We start from the raw sequence: 21,750 nt of genomic DNA on the forward strand, positions 1-21,750 counted from the left end.
ACCTAATAATAATATATTGATTTTCCAAAACTTTCCAAAGTTTTTGTAGCTACTAATATACCACCATTTTCCTTGTTTTTATTACCCAAAATACTTTTCAACTTTAAGGCCTGAAGGGAAATAATCAGTACCTTTATTATAAATGCGAAAGTGTGTTTGTTTGTTGGTTTGTCCTTCAATCACGTCGCAACGGTGCAACGGATTGACGTGATTTTTTGCATGTGTATAGATAAAGACCTGGAGAGTGACATAGGTTACTTTTTATCCCGGAAAATCAAAGAGTTCCCACGGGATTTTTAAAAACCTAATTCCACGCGACGAAGTTGCGGGCATCAGCTACACAAATCCGTATCCGACTAACCTAATAGTTCACACGTAGTTTTCACTCATTTAAATACATGCCAGTTCAAAATAAGGATAATTACTTATTTATCATAATGTATGCTATCGCGTTATTTGTGCACATAAGGTAAAGTCAAAAACGATAGAATGTAAATAATTATTGAATTTATCTCTAGTAGGTATGTTATGTTACCTACCTACTAGATTATTATATTTTATTGGTTCGCTCTACCAGTGGGCAACTATTGATACTTAAAGTAGTTAAAATAAACAGGCGGCATTTTTAAAATTCAAATATTTTTTTGCAATTTATTATCGTGAGACCGAAAGTTTTAAAATGGCGAATTCCTTTAAACTTGGAATAATTGTTTTGGTGATTGGTGCAGCGTGGATCACCCAAGCACAGGTGTGTGGATGTGGTTCACCACAGTTGGATGCACAGATGTTCGCACCACCACATTTGGGCCCCAATGAATGGTGGGGTCCAGCACAGTTGCAGGGCAAAACGAATACAACTATCAGGCGCTTCAAAATACAGTTCTGCCAAAAGGTATTCTATTCTTGGCTCTTTCATTTTTACACTGGTTTTACATTTGCTTTAAATAACTAGAACCTACGTAGTCAGGGTTTTTAAAAATTCCCTAACAGCCCTTTGATTTTCCATGGCCCAGTGCTTTACTTGAGCCCCCGAAAATTAATTCAGCCATTTCAGAGATTGAACAAATGGGATAATGGGTGATTGAAGAATAGAATAGAATAAAATTTATTTTATTCAAGTAGACTTATTACAAGTGATTTTGCATCGTTAATTAGTTTAATTTACCACATTGGATTGGATTGGATTTTAAACACTTTCGTGATCGAATTTTGGTCAAGGCCAATCTCAAAGGAAACAAGCAAACGATGCAGGAAATCTTATAGGGCCTAGATCTATCAATACACAGCTCAAACTTCTGGATGGATCGGGCCAAAATTTGGCATGCAGATAGCTATTATGACGTAGTCATCCGCTAAGAAAGGATTTTTGAGAACTCAATCCCTAAGGGCAGTTACGCACTTGTGAGATTTAGATAAAGAGAGAAGTTAAGACAGTGGGCTTTAATAGTGATGATAAATTAAATCCAATGATTACTAATGAAAGTTATGATCTATCATTTATCTGAAAATGTAGGTAGTTGTAAATTTTGTCAGGTAAGGCCAATATTAAGTTATTAAAATCAAGCAGAGCATCTGCTGTATTATTTTAAAGTAAGAATCCTAATCATCTAAACAGGCTTCTAATAATTAGAAGCTAACAACCTAATGTTTACTTTTATCTCAATGTCTAAAATAATTAATTAGCAAAAGAGGGTAGGTTATAAATACAGAAGTAAAACCAATACTAATTGATCATTTATTGAAAGATCTTTAATACTTGAATCTTTATAGACCTATCTGTATTTTGTTTTATTTCTCAGCATAGGTCTATTTCATATTAAAATGAATCTACCACCCGTTTCCAAAGGTGTTTCGTTGTGGAGAAGAAATGGGCAAAGAAACTCCACAACACACATCTTTTAAAAGCATTACAACATTCCATAATACATAACATAATATCTAAACATATTTGGTACATGGTTATAATAACTAAACCTTTATAAGGCAAGTGATTACAATAAAATATAAGAATACTTAACTTTAGTAACTCTGTCGCCTTTGTTTACTCTGAAGTCACATCACTTCACTAGACTAAGGCTGTAGTTAACACGAGAAGGAGTTATTATACGAGACTGGCCCGTTTATCGATGTGTGTCCCGTTTTTATCCTCTCTCCATTGTAAACAAACCACAGGCCACCGTCACATGACATCTTTAATAATTATTTATGTTGGTACAATGGTAGGTACCATTATACCAACATTGAAATTGTTGACATTATTATTAATTTACTTAAATAATATTATTTGCAACATGTATTGACGGTTGACTTATTATTGTTTTACTACATTAATTAATGCCATAATCTATTGATGATTTACATATTATTTCACATAATTTCTATAGACAACTGTATTTTAAATCCAGTCATATCCTGTCAATCCTAGTATGTTGTCAGTATTTACTTTACAATAAATAATTAGTCATATGTATCGATAATTTACATAATATTATTTTTCGTATTGTCACATTCCTAGATATTAAATTGGACAACAATAAAGAATATAAGATACTACTAAATCATAACCTTTCGGGTTGGGTAACATTGACGTTGATATCCAGTCGCGGGATAACGATTCTGTTTTAATTATTACTACAAATATTTATTGTAGACTCCAAGTTTATGATTGGGTCAATTTTAGCATAATAATTTGGATATATTTTATCCTGATATGACACACTCATCCGATCCGATTTTTACGCCCGTATTTTCACGGATTCGGATCGTGTGTGCTCTATAAGATCTGCTGGGTTTAGACAACTGTACTATCTTATAGGTCTAACAGCCTGGCGCCTTGGACGAATAGGTTATTCTTTCAAGCCCGGCGCAGCACTTCGACACAATCGGAGAAAGTTTTGGCTCCTAACCAAAGGCTTTACGCGCCTTCCAGGTCCTGTCAGTATTAGTTCAAAAGGAAAATACATTTCGGTCATATTTTGTATATTAATATTTTCGCTGATACAAAAGTAGCCGTTCAATCAATTAGTTATGAATTTTTTAGATGGTTGAAGACCTCAAAGATCGTCTCAGAAATCACCGTAAACTCACTCCACCGCTTGAAGGCATCGCCTTCGAATACGGCTTCAACTCCGACCAAATAGATTCTTGGGTGCAATACTGGGCAGAAGAATACGACTTTAAGGAGAGAGAAAAGTTTTTCAACCAGTTTCCGCACTACAAAACCAATATACAGGGCCTGGATATACACTTCATCAGAGTGAAGCCCCAGGTAAGAAATTCTTGCAAAACTCCTCCTGCCTCCTCCTGCCTGATTTTAGCATACAGCTTTTCTCTATAACTTTGCCTCCCTCTAAGAAACATTTTTTACCAAAAACTCTAGAAATCACTGCACTTTCTTGCCTTCCACTTTGCCCTGCAATACAAGGCGCCGAAGGAATTGCCCTCAGGTCAAAAAAAATGTCTGAAGAAGTTTATTTTGAGACAATTAACTTCGAAAGACGTTTAATGCAGAGTTCATAGAATAATATGGAAACTGAGAAATTTGGTCCACGATACTCTTAGCACTTTGTACCTGAAATCAACTAACATTTTGTTTTCAGGTACCAGCTGGTGTAAAAACCTTACCTTTGCTCATATTGCACGGCTGGCCGGGTTCCGTACGCGAGTTCTATGAAGCAATCCCCTTATTGACAACTGCAGCCAATGGATGTGAATTCGCATTCGAAGTTATTGTCCCAAGCTTGCCTGGATTCGGATTTTCTGATGTATGTGAAGTTTCTGTGTTAGAATACAGTTTGACGACCTCCCTGACGCAGTAGTGAGGAGGATTCTTATAAATGGGTGGTCCCGTCTAAGGAGAATTTGTAACTTACTGAATGATCTCTGGTCTCCGTGGTTACTCCGTCTATAGTTACTACCTTACTTAATGGTAAAGACGTACTGCAAGGCAATTAAGCGTTCCGATACGATGTCACGTAAATAGGTTAGCGGTATGGATTTGATTTAACTGCTCTGTACCTCTTCCAAGTTAGTCCACTTTCATATTTAGCTGCATCTGAACTTACCAGATGAAATCTCGTTCAAGGGCATCGAATAAAAAAAGAAGCAGTTGACCAAATACTAGATTAAAATATCTAGCAGGATGTTTATTGGATTATTACACGTGTTCTAATTACGTGATGTTTAATTCGTCAACTTAAACATTATTCACTCATTATCACTGAATAATTAATGTTTATATTTATACATGTTATCAATTGTAACAATTATTGCAATTAAAAATTTAAATTAGTTACATTTCAATTATTCAGCATATATAAATTTAAGTTATTTGAAAGCTCAACCTAAAATTATAATGTTATGCACAATGTTCCGTGAGAAAAAGGATAGCACTAACAGCTATGAGTTTAAAGTACAGTTTTTTTTATTCAGATACAAGTTAGCCCTTGACTGAAATCTCACCTGGTGGTAAATGATGATGCAGTCTAAAATGGAAGCGGGCTAACCTGTAAGGGGTATGGCAGTTTGTATGAAACCCATACCCCTTTGGTTTCTACACGGCATCGTACCGGAATGCTAAAACGCTTTACGGCACGGCTTTGCCGGTAGGGTGCCAACTAGCCACGGCCAAAGCCTCGCACCAGACCAGAAATTTAGAAATTATAAAATTCCAAAGCCGGGAATCGGCTTACCACTGCGCCAATCCGGTAATACCGGTCGTAAAATTACAGGAGGAGAAGTTACATGATATGTGGTTGAAGCTGGATATCATTAGCGTTAAACTTTGACTACCAGTAAGAAGTCACTTTGGGTTGCACAAAGATTTTATGAGGCATTTGATTGGGTTGATCATCGATGTAAGAACCTAGGGGTTGATCATAAAGCTTTGTTACTTGAACTAAGCCACTATGGCATCAAAAGCCTTGACACTTGATCTTATTTGTCTTGCGAAGTCGCAAAGCTTATGTGACTTGATTGGTATCCCACAGGGCTCAATCTTGGGTCCTTTTCTATTTTTGGTGTATATAAATGATTTGCCATACCATGTCAGCAATATTTATGACAAATATTGCTATATATGTCACCAGGCAGCAGCACGTCCGGGGCTGGGACCCGCACAAATGGCAGTCATCTTCAAGAACTTGATGGCCAGGCTGAGACACGATCAGTTTTACATCCAAGGCGGCGATTGGGGATTTGTAATCGGCAAAGCGATGGCAACAATGTTTCAGAAGGAAGTTTTGGGCTTCCATACGAATTTGATGTTTTTATTGGTATGCGTTTAGTTAACACTAGCTTATGCTAGACAGCGTAAGTTGCCATAATTTTTCAAGTCAAAGTAAATGTTTTATTACTAGAGAGGAACAATATTATCGATAACTAGCTTACGCTCGCGACTTCGTCCGCGTGGACTACATACAGTTCAAACCCCTATGTCACCCCCTTAGGGGTTGTATTTTTAAAAACTCTTTCGTAGCGGATGCCTACGTCATTATAGCTATCTGCATGCCAAATTTCGGCCTGATCCGTCCGTAGATCAGTCAGTCAGTCAGTCACCTTTTCCTTTTATATACATACTAGCTCAGGTTCAGGTTCTAAGGTCTATGCGAACATAAACAAAGCACAGTTTGAATTTACTATCAAACCGCGATTTTATGGGTACACCCAAACTAAGTGGTGCCACATGAATAAATAATTTCTTTCAATTTATTTTCAACAGAACAGTTGTGCAGAACTCAAAGCCTTAACTGGAGCCATTAGAGCTTCTCAGCAACTGGAACTTAACCAGACTCAGAGGACCGCCTTCACGGACTCCATAGAAGAGACGGGCTACCTACATCTGCAGGCCACTAAACCTGATACTTTGGGTAAAATAATTATAGTAGGTATATCCATGAGGATATTCCCATCCTCATTAATGATAATGATGATGGGATTATGTTCATCCTCATGAAAATCTGAGACATGCCTGAATCTTTATTGGGAATTAAACCTAATCCTCATGAAATTCTTAGACATGCCTGAAACTCCATTGGGAATTTGCCTAACGCCCTTCTTTTTCTCCGATACAATTCTACCACAGAACAGAAAGTAATGGGGTATTTTACTTTTTTTTGAGAATTGTTTTAATTTGATCCAAAAGTGATAATAAACTACCAAAAAAATTACATTGTTGTTTACCGAACTATACAATTTTTATTTTCATTTTTTTATAGGTATAGGACTGTCAGATTCGCCAGTTGGTCTTCTCGCCTACATTCTGCAGCAGTTTTCTACCGCCACGCGAGTAGAAAATCGTTTCCGTCAAGACGGGGGGTTTTTTGACCACTTCTCCAAAGAGCAGCTGATAGATAACCTCATGGTGTACTGGAGCACCAACTGCATCATCACCTCCATGAGGATCTACGCTGAGGTGTTCAGCACCGCACAACGAGCGCTAAGAATGGATAAGTAAGGACTTTTATATCTGACTACGATATCGGGTGTTTGCCAGTTATGCGTGATCTATCCTCTTTGTAATGGGGAGGGCTCTGAAGAGCTTTGACCTCATTTCACCCTCTTTTTTCTACAAACGCACCGCGCGCCACCGTAAGCAATTTCACCCTCATCACCTGGGTGTCTGGTGCACTTCAACCGTCCGTTGTGCCAGATCCTTCTTTCCACGCACATGCAAACTGTGGAATCAACTCCCTTCGGCGGTGTTCCCACTAGATTACCACATGGGGTTATTCAAGAGGCGGGCCAACAAATTTTCCTCTGGTGCTGCGAATCTTCATGGGCGGCGGTAATCACTTAACATCAGGTCGCCTGCTCGTTTGCTCGCTATCTGTTAAAAAAAGTTATGGCACACTTCGTAACTACACGGTATCGTACCGGAATGCTAAATCGCTTGGCGGCACGGCTTTGCCGGTAATATGGTAACTATCCACGGCTGAAGCCTCCCAGCACCCACATCCAATCGACTTATATAGTTGGGTATTTGACTCCAATTTTTTTATTACTTTATCTCTTACTTTATCTTTAACTAGAATAAAAATAATGTCGTAAACTGAAAAAACTAATTAAATCGATCAAATAACAAAAAAGTTATAAGCATTTAAAATATTTCTGATTAGACAGAGATAGCGATACAGCAGTTTGACGTCACACCTACTAATGCCATAAGTAGTAGCTTTGTGCGGTTTCATACAAATTTTCGTTTTGCGAGACAGGGACAGAAGACGCTCCCACTCCAAAATTAAAATGCCTGTAACTTTGTACCACGGTCTGAAATGAAGAAATTTTATTTTATTTTTATTTGTAAATCTTTGTTAGATTTTAATATTTTTTCAGTAGTTTATAATAAAGTAATAATATTTATCAAATTCAAAAGTAGGAAAATACCCAATTGTTTTTTTCCAGTTATCCCACTTCAGTTGCAACCTGGAACCTGGTTCCTGTTCACGAACGCCTCAGTGAGCCTCCGAGCCTGATGAAGTTTCCCAACCTGCTGGGAGGCTCAGTTTTGGATGGAGGCCACTTCATCGCCTTCGAGCTCCCTCAACCCTTCAGTGCTGATGTCTTCAGAGCTGTGAAGGCGTTTAGGGCATTCCATGAAGCCAGGACTGATTTGTAGTGTATCTACCTTTATACCGGGTTTAATTAGAACGCTAACAAAGGGGATTCCGGCATCAATGGTTATACTACCTAAACACAATCCAATACCAATATCCATTTGCCTTTTACTTGTAGTATGTATAATGTATAGCATGCAAAATTCGGCACCTGACTACGCAAGTTTGTTGACCTCTAGCGTCAGTCAGATGTTTATTTGCAATACATTGCGAAATTTTAAAAAGACATGTTGTTAGTTTATTTTTTGTGTACCTCAAAAAGAAAAAAGGAACCCTTATAAAATAACTTTGTTGTCTGTCTGTCGGTCTGTCAATAAACCTACAGGGCACTTTCCGTCTCGAATCATGAAATTTGGCAGGTAGCCAGCCAACAAGTACAGGAAAAAATCTGAAATCATAAATTTGTAGTTACATCACAAAAAAAAAAAAATGTGTTTAGGAAAAAATGTATAATTACCAAATCACATATAAATGGCGATATTTTGTATGAAGGTATGGAACCCTTCTTGAGCGAGTCTGACTCGCACTTCACCGGTTTTATTTATATCCAGCCATGCTTTTCTTTTTAAAATGGTTGTGATATACAGACGGACAGGAAGACTTGCCGAAATTATTAGGATTGTAAGGGTGGTAAATTGGGCGGAATAGAAATATACCCGGATACGGAATAATCTACCACCTTACAAAGATTAGAGGAAAAAAAAAATAATTTTACTTACTTGATCTATCTACCTAGTAAAGAATAGAAGCTAGCCGTCGACTCCCTTGTAATGTATATGAGGTGTTATAAATGAAATTTGCTAGATGTTAGGCAAAATTGTTTTTAATATAACTTTTACCGGGGTCGCTTAATACATAGGGATGGCTAATAATGCTTAGTTATTCTAGCTTAATGCCAAGACTTAATTTAGATACATTAGAATGCCTTAGGTAGATAGTACATAAAATCTATGTTTTAAATTTAAGATGCCATTGGCATGGAATAGACAATGACACAGTAAAATTCATAAAATTGTTTCAAAATAAAGCTCAGTAGTAAAGACAGGGTTCTTACTGTACACATACACTAAGAAGGTTCACTAAACTGTTCCAGGATACAAACATTTGCTTACTTGTAGGTGCGAAGACTGCAATGTAGCTGGACGGCATCGGCCAAGCTCCCAAAACTCGATTTAACTTGATTCTTCACAACCGAAATGCTTCATTACAAAGATTTTCACCAAGTCTTATCCATAGAAATTAAGTTGCCAACGTGAATGTGCAAAAGAAATAAATACGGAAAACGAAAGCGAAATACGAAAACCGAAAACTAAAAACGGAAACGCAAACGGAAACCCTGTAACAAAGAAAAAACAAGATTATAATTTGTGCTGTGTGAAAATTTCGACACGTGGAATTTTCCCGATCAAACACAACTCACCTATTGAACTCCTGGCCACCAATGGTTTTCAGGAGTCCACCCACAACCCATTATCCTCATTTATTTGGGAAGGTAAAATAACTGGAACTGAAAGGGAAAATCATGAAATTAGGATTTTCTCTAACCAAACCGCCATTTTGTCGAATCCACATTACTTGATTTTTCACTCACCATAATTGATGAAACATTGAAATACGTTAGGATGACTAAATTTATAACTATTGTATTTTCCCAGGCGAAGCCATGGGCGAAAAGGAGTGAGATTTTCCTGGAACGAAAAAATTCGTCTTCACATGTTGACTCCAGAAAAATTCTAAATCTCACCAATCGGTGTTGCCAGACGCAACCCGAGTGTGGCCGCTCTCATTTAGTTTGATCATGAAGCCAATTCATTTTTTGAATATTTGCGGAACCTAAGGATATATTATAAGAACCGTTTTGTTAATGACTTAACAATAAACAAATGATATTATGGTTTTATTTAATTATTTTGTTTTATTTTTACGACAATTGACAACGAAGCAAACGCCATCTATTGTGGCTCGAATGAACTCTGAACATCGACCCACGCGTAGTTCTGCACCTTGATGCTAGGTGGCACCAACATACTTTGAACAAAATAAATTTTTATTAAAAGCGAAACGCTAATTAGTAGTTCAAAATTTACAACGTCACAGGATTTCTTGTGTTATTGTGCAAGTTACAACTATAAAGCCTAATGCCACACGGACGAAGTTGCGAGAATCAGCTAGTAGCCTAGAGTGTATACCACAGAATAATAGCGCCATCTATGAAAAAGTGAGTGAACTACTAGGTAAAGTTGTCGTTCAACCTAATGTCGGTTTAACCACAATAATTTAGCGATGAAAGATGTACATAGTATTTCATACTTCTAATAGATGTCTCTAGCTTAACTTTGTTTGTAGTGTTTGCTTTATGGAGAGGTTACAATAATTTACATAGAGCCTAGATGGACAGAGGTGGGATACCAATACCTATGAAGGTTGGACCATTGTGGCTTTGGGAGATAACAGGTGTTAAAAATCTTACGTCAAGTATAAAGTCTGATTTTTAAAATTTTCTTTGATATAGTAGGTATTAGAATTCTCATCAAGCATGTCACTTAGGGCCGGTTGTTTCAACAAACTTTGACGGACACGTAACCTTTAAATATGGCGCTAACGAACGTAAGTAAAGAAAAAGCGTTGATTCAGCATCTATTAACGCTAACGTTCGTTAAAAAGTTACGTTTACGTTAACCGGTGCTGGCGCCATTGGTGATCGTCAAATCAGTTCGTAACTTCATACTTCTTACAAACGGAATATTTTATTTACAAATTATAATGGAATCAATTTAATTCAAAGCTTTTAATGATAGTTTTTTTTGAAGATTTTGTAACAAAGAAAAAGTGTTTAAAATGCGAAGTAGCAATATTAATAACTATGTATATAATTTAATATAGGTACTTAAAATGAAATAAGAAAAGGATACGGAGAAGTAAGTTAATTTTTAGGGTTAGTTTCGCAACCAAAATAACAATGACGAACAGGTTTTTGTACAATGAAGCAACGCACTTAAATTAACAGATGTTAAAGTTCGTCTACGTCCGTTAAATTTTAACGAACGGATCTTACGAAGACCAATGGTTTGAAACAACCGGCCCTTAGTGTCGTGGCAATCAACCCCCAGCCAGAAAAGTTTAAAAGTTTAGTTCCAATAAAGTCAATTATGAATTAACGAATAACGATTCAAATCAATTAGGTAGATACCTACTCAGCTCTGCTAAGCCGAAAGAGATTAATCAGAGTAAGTTTTGAGAAAAACGACTTGTGTTTTCCCACCTTCAAAGTTCAAACGGGGGCATGGGGGTTAAAACAAATATTTTCAAAAAGTTAAAACCTATTTAAACGTATTTTTGACCGATATTAAATCACTACCCCTATTATAAATGCGAAAGTGTGTTTGTTTGTTGGTTTCTCCTTCAATCACGTCGCAACGGAGCAACAGATTGACGTAATCTTTAGCATGGGTACATATAAAGACCTATGGAGAGTGACATAGGCTACTTTTTATCCCGGAAAATCAAAGAGTTCCCACGGGATTTTTCGAAAAACCTAAATCCACGCGTATGAAGTCGCGGGCATGAGCTAGTTTGTAATAAAACTTCATTATGATTTTTATTTTTTATTTTTTATTAAATGCAATGATTGATCCAACATGCACGCACACTTACGCAATGCCCACGTAGGTATACGACGTAACCACAAGTAAAGTTCACTCGCCTTCGTGAATTGTTAGAACTGTACCTAAGGTTGATGTAATCGCATGAATGAGTTCGCTTTATCATCCGTGACTATATCATAGGTGTTGTCAAGTGGCAATAACGACTAACTTCACTTTAGTCGCTAGATCCAAGTACTGTTGTGTCAATGGCGTAGAGTTTCGTGCGCCCGCGCAGTATTGTGCTCTGTTTTGTTTATTTTCATACATTTCCCGGTGAGTGTAATCATTAATGTTTATTTAATCTGTTTACTAAAGTTTATTGTATTTTTATCTTTTCTCTGATAATAACCATTATTATTTAGGCCATAATAATATCAGCTATGTAGGTGCCTACAATGCATTTTATACAGAATTTAGTAAGTATAATAGGTAGTTATAAAAGCTGTGATAGCCTAGTGGTTAGGACGTCCGAGTTCGGATCGGAGGTCGGGGGCTCGATCCCGGATTTTCGGAGTTATGTGCGTTTTAAGAAATTAAATATCACTCGCTTTAACGGTGAAGGAAAACATCGCGAGGAAACCTGCATGCCTGAGAGTTCTACATAATGTTCTCAAATGTGTGTGAAGTCTACCAATCCGCACTTCGCCAGCGTGATGGACTATGATTTAAAACATTCTCATTACGAGAGGAGACCTGTGGTGATATAGTGGGCCGGCCGCGTTAGGTCGAGATGATGATGGTGATCATGATAGGCTGTTACTGGTATCTAATATGAAATTGTCTTTTTGTCGTGCTGGCCAAGCGTTCTCGCGGCGAAACTTGACATAAAATTTAAATGCATTTTTATTGCAATTATCGATCAAATAAAATAATTGAAAACTAGCTTATGCCTGCGACTTCGTTCGCGTGGATTTAGGTTTTCAAAATCCCGGGGGAACTATTTGAAATTCCGGGATAAAAAGTAGCCTATGTCACTCTCCAGGTTAATAACTATACCCAGTGGCGTGCACAGAGTATGAAGCCAGGGTAAGTATTAGTAAGATAGGCCTTAGATACACCTTATAGAGACCTGCTAAATGGCAGGTCATAAAGAAAAATGAGCACTGGTCATTTCAACTAGGGTAAGCAGTACTTTTATGCCTCTATGAATTGCACGCCACTGACTATACCCATGCAAAAAATCACGTCGATCCGTTGCTCCGTTGCGATGTGATTGAAGGACAAACCAACAAACCAATAAACCAACAAGCCAACAAACAAACACACTTTCGCATTTATAATAAGGGTACTGATTTTTGGTGCTTTATTATCAATTTAGGATCAAATTAAGACACTTTTCAAAAAACCGGCCAAGTGCGAGTCAGGCTCGCGCACCGAGGGTTCCGTTCCGTACTACAGTCGTATTTTTTCGACATTTTGCACTATAATTCAAAAACTATGATGCATAAAAATAAATAAAAATCTGTTTTAGAATGCACAGGTGAAGCTCTTTCATAAAATACCCCATTTGATCTTACTTCGAAAATGGAAAATATTTTCAATTTTTTTTTCAAATATTTAGTTTTCAGATTTTTCCCCTAATGTCTGCTACCAGACCTACCTACCTGCCAAATTTAATGATTCTAGGTCAACCTGAAGTACCCCGTAGGTTTCTTGACAGACAGACAGACAGACAACAAAGTGATCCTTAAAGGGTTCCGTTTTTTCGTTTGAGGTACGGAACCCTAAAAAAGAAGTCCCGACCTATTTCCAGCTGTGCGTGGACGTCTATCGGTTGACGATGATGATGGTACATAGGTAGATACGGTAAGTATCTACTTATTTCATATTTACATATTTATTGAGTTATCAGATAATACCTACCTAGGTATGTACTTAAACATATAAAAATATGTAGATTTTACATAATGTTATTATCAACTATTTGTCTTCACTGATTGCGCAACCGTTTTGCCCTTGAACTTGACTTAAGGTTGAGGATTTCCCCACGGAAAAAAAAAAAAAAAAAAAAAAAAAGGTAGCTTAACTTAGCACTTAACTTCTTGTGTTACAACTTGCTAGCAACCCGCCCCGGCTTCGCACAACACACAATTTTCGTGAAGATCTCTAATTTTTAGGGTTCCGTACCTCAAAAGGAAAAACGGAACCCTTACAGGATCACTTTGTTGACTGTCTGTCTGTCCGTCGTGTCAAGAAACCCTATAGGGTAGGTACCTACGTCCCGTTAACCTAGAATCATGAAATTTGGTAGGTAGGTAGGTCTTATAGCACACGTAAGGGTAAAAATCCGAAAACCGCGAATTTGTGGTTACCTCCAGTCGGGGGTTCGATCCCGGGCACGCACCTCCAACTTTTCGGAGTATATGTGCGTTTTAATTAATTAGGTAAATATCACTTGCTTTAATGATGAAGGAAACATCGTGAGGATCTACGAATTCGCACATTGCGTGGTAGACTATGGCCAAATCGCTTCGGACTCTGAGAGGAGACCCGTGCTCTGTAGTGAGCCGGCGATGGGATGATCATGATGATGATGATGGATATGGATTAGTATGAATGAATTAATTAAAGTTTTGAATTTTTCAGATGGCAAAGTTCCTCTTCGTAGTAAGCCTCGCTGTGATCAGCGTGGGGATATGGCTGTTCTTGTCAGCCCAAACTCCTGGCTTCCCGCCACAGCTGGACCCCAACGAGTGGTGGGGACCCATGGAGCTGAGGGGCAAAACAGACGCCAGCATCAAGCCCTTCCAAGTCAGGTTCGGTCAAGAGGTAGGTCCTGTACCATCCCTTGTATTTTATTTTATACTAGCTTATGCTCGCGACTTCGTCCGCGTGGACTACACAAATTTCAAACCCCTATTTCACCCCCTTAGGGGTTGAATTTTCAAAAACCGTTTCTTATCGGATGCCTTACGTCATAATAGCTATCTGCATGCCAAATTTCAGCCCGATCCGTCCAGTAGTTTGAGCTGTACGTTGATAGATCAGTCAGTCACCTTTTCCTTTTATATATTTAGACTAGCTTATGCTCGTGACTTCGTCCGCGTGGACTACACAAATTTCAAACCCCTATTTCACCCCCTTAGGGGTTGAATTTTCAAAAACCGTTTCTTAGCGGATGCCTTACGTCATAATAGCTATCTGCATGCCAAATTTCAGCCCGATCCGTCCAGTAGTTTGAGCTGTACGTTGATAGATCAGTCAGTCACCTTTTCCTTTTATATATTTAGACTAGCTTATGCTCGTGACTTCGTCCGCGTGGACTACACAAAATTTCGAACCCCTATTTCACTCCCTTAGGAGTTGAATTTTCAAAAATCCTTTCTTAGCGGATGCCTACGTCATAATAGCTATCTGCATGCCAAATTTCAGCCCGATCCGTCCAGTAGTTTGAGCTGTGCGTTGATAGATCAGTCAGTCACCTTTTCCTTTTATATATCTAGATATGAGTGACAGAGATAACGCTCTACTAAGCTGAAATTTCATTCTAAAGGCCGATGTACATTACTTTCTGCCGCGTACCTTTTGTATATTTAATTTTGTTCTTAGAGTAAGTTACAGCCTCTGCCAAAGCCTTCCACCTCATCTCCCCACCAAAGCTAACTCAAAAAAAATATTTTTCAGATGATTCGTGATCTAAAAGAACGTCTCAAAAATCACCGTGAGGTCATTCCACCCCTCGAAGGCGTCGGCTTCGAATACGGTTTCAACTCTAAACAATTGGACCCCTGGGTCAAGTACTGGGCAGAGGACTACAAGTTCCAGGAGAGAGAGAAGTTCTTCAACAAGTTTCCACAATTCAAAACCAATATACAGGGTCTGGATGTACACTTTATTAGGGTCAAGCCTCAAGTAAGTCAAAAGTTATCACTATCCCTATTATAAATGCGTGTGTTTGTTTGTTTATTAGTTGGTTGGTTTTTTTTAAATAAAAATAAAATAAAATAAAAATCTTTTTTATTTTAATAAACTTTTACAAGTACTTTCGAATAGTCGGATACATCTACCACTGATTCGGAATGCCTTTCCTACCGAGAAGAACCAGCAAGAAACTCGGCGGTTGCTCTTTTCAAATATTTGATATAGGTACAAGATTATGCCATGAATAAAATAGTATTTGCAGTCTTGTGCGTTGCCGGAACGAGCTGCAGGTCAAATCCACGCTCTTTTATCATTTAGATAATCTTCAATTGTGTAATATGCTTTTTTCAGGAACATATTTTTAATAGATTTTTTAAACTTGTGCAAAGGTAAGTCCAAAATAGTTTGCGGGATTTTATTATAAAAGGTAATACCCATACCCACAAATGACTTTTGGACTTTCCTGAGGCGGAAGGTAGGAGCTGCAAGTTTGTCTCTGATTCTAGTTAGCCTATTGTGTAGATCACCAATTTTCTTGTAACTAAGAATATTTTGTCTTACAAAAATTATGTTATTATAAATATATTGAGAGGCTACTGTAAGGATATCTATTTCCTATTATGCATAAAAAGAATATTAGCCAAGTTAGTTGCTGACAAATATTCCCTTTTCCCCTCCAATTAAGCGTAAAGCTTGTGCTAGGAGTAGGTACGACAATAGTGCAACGGGTGGGGTTTGAACCGGCGATCTTTCGGTTTTCAGTCCGCTCCTTTAACCGTTGAGCTATCGAGCTATCTAAAGTGGTAAACCTTGAACATCCTCAGGTACCTGCTGGAGTAGCCACAGTGCCACTGCTCCTGATGCATGGCTGGCCGGGTTCCGTACGTGAGTTCTACGAAGCTATTTCCTTGTTGACCAAAAAAGCGGATGGGTATGACTTTGTATTCGAGGTCATTGTCCCGAGCTTGCCTGGATATGGATTTTCAGATGTAAGTACACTCATCATCATCATCATGATCAACCCATCGCCGGCTCACTACAGAGCACGGGTCTTCTCTCAGAGTGAAAAGGGTTTTGGCTATAGTCTACCAACGCTGGCCATGTGCGAATTGGTAGACTTCACACACCTTTGAGAACATTATTGAGAACTCTCAGGCACGCAGGTTCCCTCACGATGTTTTCCTTCACCGTTAAAGCAAGTGATATTTAATTATTTAAAACGCACATAACTCCGAAAACTACTAGTACTGATATTTTTTCGACATTTTGCACGATAAATCAAAAATTATTATGCATAAAAATAAATAAAAATCTGTTTTATAATGTACAAGTAAAGTCCTTTCATAAATGATACCCCGCTTGATATAATATATTAAAGTTTCTTGTAAATAAATTGAATATTTTTGTCAGGCAGCAGTCCGTCCAGGACTCGGAGCTGCCCAAATGGCAGTGGTCTTCAAGAACCTGATGAACAGGCTCGGCCACAAGCAGTACTACATCCAGGGTGGAGACTGGGGAGCCATCATCGGCAGTTCCATGGCCACCATGTTCCAGAACGAAGTATTGGGCTACCATTCCAATATGCTGGCCGTGCAAGTACGCAAAAGATTTACTTTACTTGACTCTTAAGATTAGCGGGCTGAAGTGGCAATGGGCAGGTCATGTCTGTCGCAGAACCGATGGCCGATAGGGCAGACGTGTTCTGGAGTGGAGACCGCGTACCGGTAAGCGCAGTGTGGGACGACCCCCAGCCCGCTGGACCGATGACCTGAAGAAGGTGGGGAGGGGATGGATGAGGAAGGCGGAGGACCGTCCAGCAGTGGACGCAAACAGGCTGATGGATTGGATTTGATTACTTGACTCATGGTTCAGGTACCCAGAGAGGATCACACACCATTATTATGGTAAATACACTGTGACCTGATTACTGTACCACCTATAAAACCTGTATTTGCAATAATAAAGTATGATTATGATTATCTAGAAGCTTATAGGCATCTTCTGGGCTAGCGTGGTCCATCTTAGATTGCATCATCACTTGTAGCAGTCTGATTGTGGCTAAGCGCTAGTCTATAAATTTTTAAAAAGCTATAACTAATGCCCACTAATCTACTTCACGCCACGGGTCTTCTGAGGGCTTAGAAGTCTTTTATATTTTATGAAACCAAATTTTATATTTTATGCGACCAAATTGGTACAATTTGCAAGATTCTTAGGGGTGTGATCGACTGCTCTGAACTACACAACAAGCTCTGCTGCGTTTATGCACCCTCTAATTACAGCTATCTCCGCCATCGCTTCAAATTTTTCGTAAGTCCGTTTAGTCGCACGGTAGCGCGCTCCAGTCAGTGGTCACCCATACCGCGCACTTTGGCTGCGCTCAACGCACTGCTGAAGGAGTCCCCTCGCTGTGACATATTTGCTGACAAATGGGCTGACCTCATGGGTCAGATTTTGCACATTTGTGAAAATTTATAATTTTGCTTTTTAAAATTTATAATTTTAACAATTTTTGTATGTATGTTTATGTTAGTTTGTACTCGTAGTTTAATTAGTGTAATTGGCTTTATGGCCGTTCTAATTAAATAATAAATAAATAAATAATAAATAATAATAATAATGAACTTGTAGCGTTCTGCGTTAGAGTCTTCGGTGATCATTACTGGCCATCTAAGTAAGGTGTATCGTGGACCCAACTCCTCAGCCCTGATGCTGTAAGGAATTGCATATTTCTTAAATCGTGGTGATGCCACGGGATTTTTAAAGAATCATGCACTTAAATGTTTTTATGTTTGGGACCTACTGAGATTTCTTGCATCTTGGGGACGCGGACGGGCTACTACGGATAGACTGCTTTTTGTCCTGGAAAATCAGAAGTTCCCACGGGATTTTTGAGAACCTACATCCACGCGGGTGAAGCCGCGGGCATCAGCTAGTAATATAATAATCTGGAACAATCTAGGATCCTTTTAAAAAGATGTCTAAAAACTCGAAAGTGCTTCCAATAGGTAGAGGTACTACATCTTTTAGCGGAAAAAAATCATTTGCAACTGATATACAGTGCGTCAAAGCTTTCTTGGCGAGTGGCGAGAATCGGAACTAACGTTGTCATCGAATGTCATGTCCCCTTTGTTCTTGTTTGAATAGTCTGAGCTTTTGTTCTTTAACAGCGCCCCCCTGTCAATGTCATTGATTTATGATTTATGATTTATTTATTCATTTGCTTTCATGGTTACATGAAGCCCCGCTAGGGCATTGCAAAGTTAGGTACATTAACAATACATGCATGCTAAATATATAATTATTATACAATTACATGCAAACTACGTGTTACATTATTTTATAATAGATTTTATCAGGTAATTATATAGGGCATTCATTTTGAATCGAAATTATTTTTATTTATTGATTGATCGCACTAATTTATTACGTTTGTTATAATGTCAATTAGTTTCTCTTTGTTAATAATTTAGTAATATTAAGTAGGTACAAGTATGTTAATATATAAAAGGAGAAGGTGACTGACTGACTGACTGACTGACTGACTGACTGACTGACTGATCTATCAACGCACAGCTCAAACTACTGGACGGATCGGGCTGAAATTTGGCATGCAGATAGCTATTATGACGTAGGCATCCGCTAAGAAAGGATTTTTGAAAATTCAACTCCTAAGGGGGTGAAATAGGGTTTTGAAATTTTGTAGTCCACGCGGACGAAGTCGCGAGCATAAGCTAGTGTTAATATAAAATAGTTTCGATTTTGTGCCAAGAGAACCTTGTCGCACTGTACCTAGGTATCTCCAGTTTTCAATTTTTTTTAGAACGGTTGGTCACTATTCAAAACCATGATTGGAGCGTTGTTCCCCTCCCTGGTGGTGGAACCTCACCTAACGGACAGGATGTACCCCCTGTCCAGACACTTCGCCTACATCCTGGAGGAGTTCGGTTACCTCCATCTCCAGGCTACGAAACCTGATACTGTCGGTGAGTCAACTATGAAATACTAGCTATAATAGCGTGACGCACCTGTAAATGACATCTGATATTGACATTTAACTATAAGACCTTGTAAGATTAAATAATTGCAACATAACCATAACTAAATAAAATTCTTACAGTAACTATTTTTAAATATTTTATCCTATTGACAGAGACTTAATCAGACCATGACAGCAATTATTCCTTATTTTTATTTTGTACTAATCTTGCTATATAATAAATTCTAGTCAACATTCTCATAATATAATAATATATAAGCATGCAAATGAATAATATTTAATATCTCGTAATGATAATTTTAATAATTTTAATCCTATTCTTATTGTATCTTTAATATTTACCATTTTATTGTACCTAAAATTGTATTTGACCCTGACAGGGTCTCATGTATTTAGCTTTTAGCTTTAAGCACCCACCATCAATAAATGTAAATGTACATGAAAGCAAATAAATAAATAAATCTAAATAAATAAATCTAAGTCATCATCATGGTCAACCCATGACCGGCTCACTACAGAGCACGGGTCTCCTCTCAGAATGACCACTTGATATGTATTGTAACAAGACTGACGTTGGTGCCAACGTGTGGACGGATCGCGAATGTTGGCGCAGATTCCTTTGAAAAAACCGACATCGAATGGCCAACTCCCAACGTTGGCACGAGTGTTGGGACAAATGCTAATTTCCCGATCCACACGTCGTTGGGCGAACAGCGTTAGGGCCAACGTTGGGGCCAACGTGTGGAGCAGGGGTTAGGCATGCAAGTTTTCTCACTATGTTTTCCTTCACCGTTAAAGCAAGTCATATTTAATTGCTTTAAACGCACATGGCTCTGAAATGTCAGAGGTGCGTGCCCGGATCGAACCCCCTACCTCTGATTAGGAGACGGCCGTCTTAACCACTAGGAGGAGGAAGTTCACATTTTACTCTAGTTCCCTCTGACATCTCTATAACAAACCTTTTTTATTTCTTTTACAGGAGTCGCCCTTTCAGATTCGCCATCGGGTCTTCTCGCCTACATCCTGGAGAAGTTCTCGAGCTGGACGCGGTTTGAGCACCGTTCGCTCAAGGACGGCGGTCTCTCCTACGCGTTCTCCAAAGAGCAGCTGATAGATAACCTCATGGTGTACTGGAGCACCAACACCATCACCACCTCCATGAGGCTGTATGCTGAGAACATGAGCAATAAGAACAGAGCGTTAGGCATAGACGGGTGAGTAATCCTCAATAGCTCAACGGTTTAGGAGCAGACTGAATTCCGAAAGGTCGGCGGTTCAAATCCCATCCTTGCAACATTGTCGTACCTACTCCTAGCACAAGCTTTACGCTTAGTTGGAGGGGAAAGGAGAATATTGATCATAATAAAACAAGGCTAATATTCTTTAAAAAAAAACAACAATTCAATATAATGTATACTTGATCAATCATTATCATCATCATTTTTGACGACCTCCCTGGCGCAGTGTTGAACACTATGGTCCTATTAGTGGGAGGTGCCCTGGTTCTATTTCCGACAGGGGAAATTTAGAATTTTATAATTTTTAAATTTTCTCTGGTCTGGGTCTGGTGGGTGGCTTCGGCAGTGGCTAGTTACCAAAGCCGTGCCGTCAAGCGATTTAGGATTCTGTTACGATACCGTGTGGTGAAACCAAAGGAACGTGGGTTTGATAAAACTGCCATACCCCTTTCACACAAAAACTAAAATTAAAGGCGAAAGATTGTACGTGTGTGTGTGTGTATGTTTGTTACTCTTTCACGCAAAAACTACTGAACGGATTTGGCTGAAATTTGGAATGAAGATAGAGTATATCCTGGATTATCACATAGGCTACTCTTTATCCCGGAAAATCAAAGAGTTTCCACAGGATTTTTAATCGAAATCACGGGCATGCTCTAGTTTAGCATACTACCACGATAAAAATGTTCTGAAAATCTTTTTATTACCCAGATATACAACTACAGTACCGACGTGGGCGCTCCAAGCTAAGAACGAGCTTACCTACCAGCCTCCCAACATCCTCAGCACCAAGTTCTCCAACCTGCTCGGAGCCACCGTGCTGGACCACGGAGGACACTTCGCGGCCTTCGAGCTGCCTGAAGTCTTCACCAAAGACGTCTTCAAGGCTGTTAAGGCTTTCAAGGAGTTCCATAAGACCAAAACTGAGCTGTAATGACAGAGTGCCTATATCTACCTTTTATATAAAAGATCTTTTATTTTGTTACGCGATTTTTTATTTGATGGCTATAGCCGACCCGCCCAAACCTTCGTCGGGTGTTTTAGGGTTCCGTACCTAAATGGTAAAACGGACCCTATTACTAAGGTGTGCAGGACGTCCCCCGCCTCATACCCCGATTGCCATCTCGACCTGTCGCGTACTATACGTGCAAAATCTTATTCTAGACGCAGTTTTAGCCTAGACATTGATATAATACTATTATGTTGATATTCCATTCACCCATTCAGTCAGTTATCAAAATAGGTAGAATAGAATAAGTAAAAGAGAGTAAAAGTGTGGTAAAAATACTCCAATCATAATATTATTATGATACGCTTTTCTCAAAAGAATGTTCTTATAAAAATAATTCTTTTAAACCTCAATTTTGCGGCGCTCTTCCAGAATTAATTAAAAC

General features: G+C 38.6%; 1 protein-coding gene across 1 annotated transcript; it reads left to right on the forward strand.

Moving 5' to 3' along the window:
• The first annotated feature begins 670 nt into the window (after positions 1 to 670).
• Positions 671 to 21,341, forward strand: LOC117983411 (juvenile hormone epoxide hydrolase-like). The gene is made up of 15 exons (XM_069500029.1): positions 671 to 892; positions 3,041 to 3,268; positions 3,600 to 3,764; positions 5,088 to 5,273; positions 5,720 to 5,867; positions 6,216 to 6,450; positions 7,402 to 7,578; positions 7,778 to 7,793; positions 13,844 to 14,026; positions 14,882 to 15,109; positions 15,943 to 16,107; positions 16,529 to 16,714; positions 18,942 to 19,104; positions 20,098 to 20,332; positions 21,068 to 21,341. Exons 1-15 carry the CDS (start codon positions 680 to 682, stop codon positions 21,288 to 21,290), a joined length of 2,751 nt encoding a protein of 916 aa, XP_069356130.1. The 5' UTR covers positions 671 to 679; the 3' UTR covers positions 21,291 to 21,341.
• The last annotated feature ends 409 nt before the right edge of the window (positions 21,342 to 21,750 follow it).

This window comes from Maniola hyperantus, chromosome 7 (assembly GCF_902806685.2).
Source record: "Maniola hyperantus chromosome 7, iAphHyp1.2, whole genome shotgun sequence".
NCBI lineage: Eukaryota > Metazoa > Arthropoda > Insecta > Lepidoptera > Nymphalidae > Maniola > Maniola hyperantus.

Coding starts and splice junctions, on each gene's coding strand:
- LOC117983411 (XM_069500029.1), top strand. CDS start 680: ATGGCGAATTCCTTTAAACTTGGAATAATTGTTTTGGTGATTGGTGCA. Junction 893..3,040: donor AAATACAGTTCTGCCAAAAG/GTATTCTATTCT, acceptor TGAATTTTTTAG/ATGGTTGAAGACCTCAAAGA. Junction 5,868..6,215: donor CACTAAACCTGATACTTTGG/GTAAAATAATTA, acceptor ATTTTTTTATAG/GTATAGGACTGTCAGATTCG.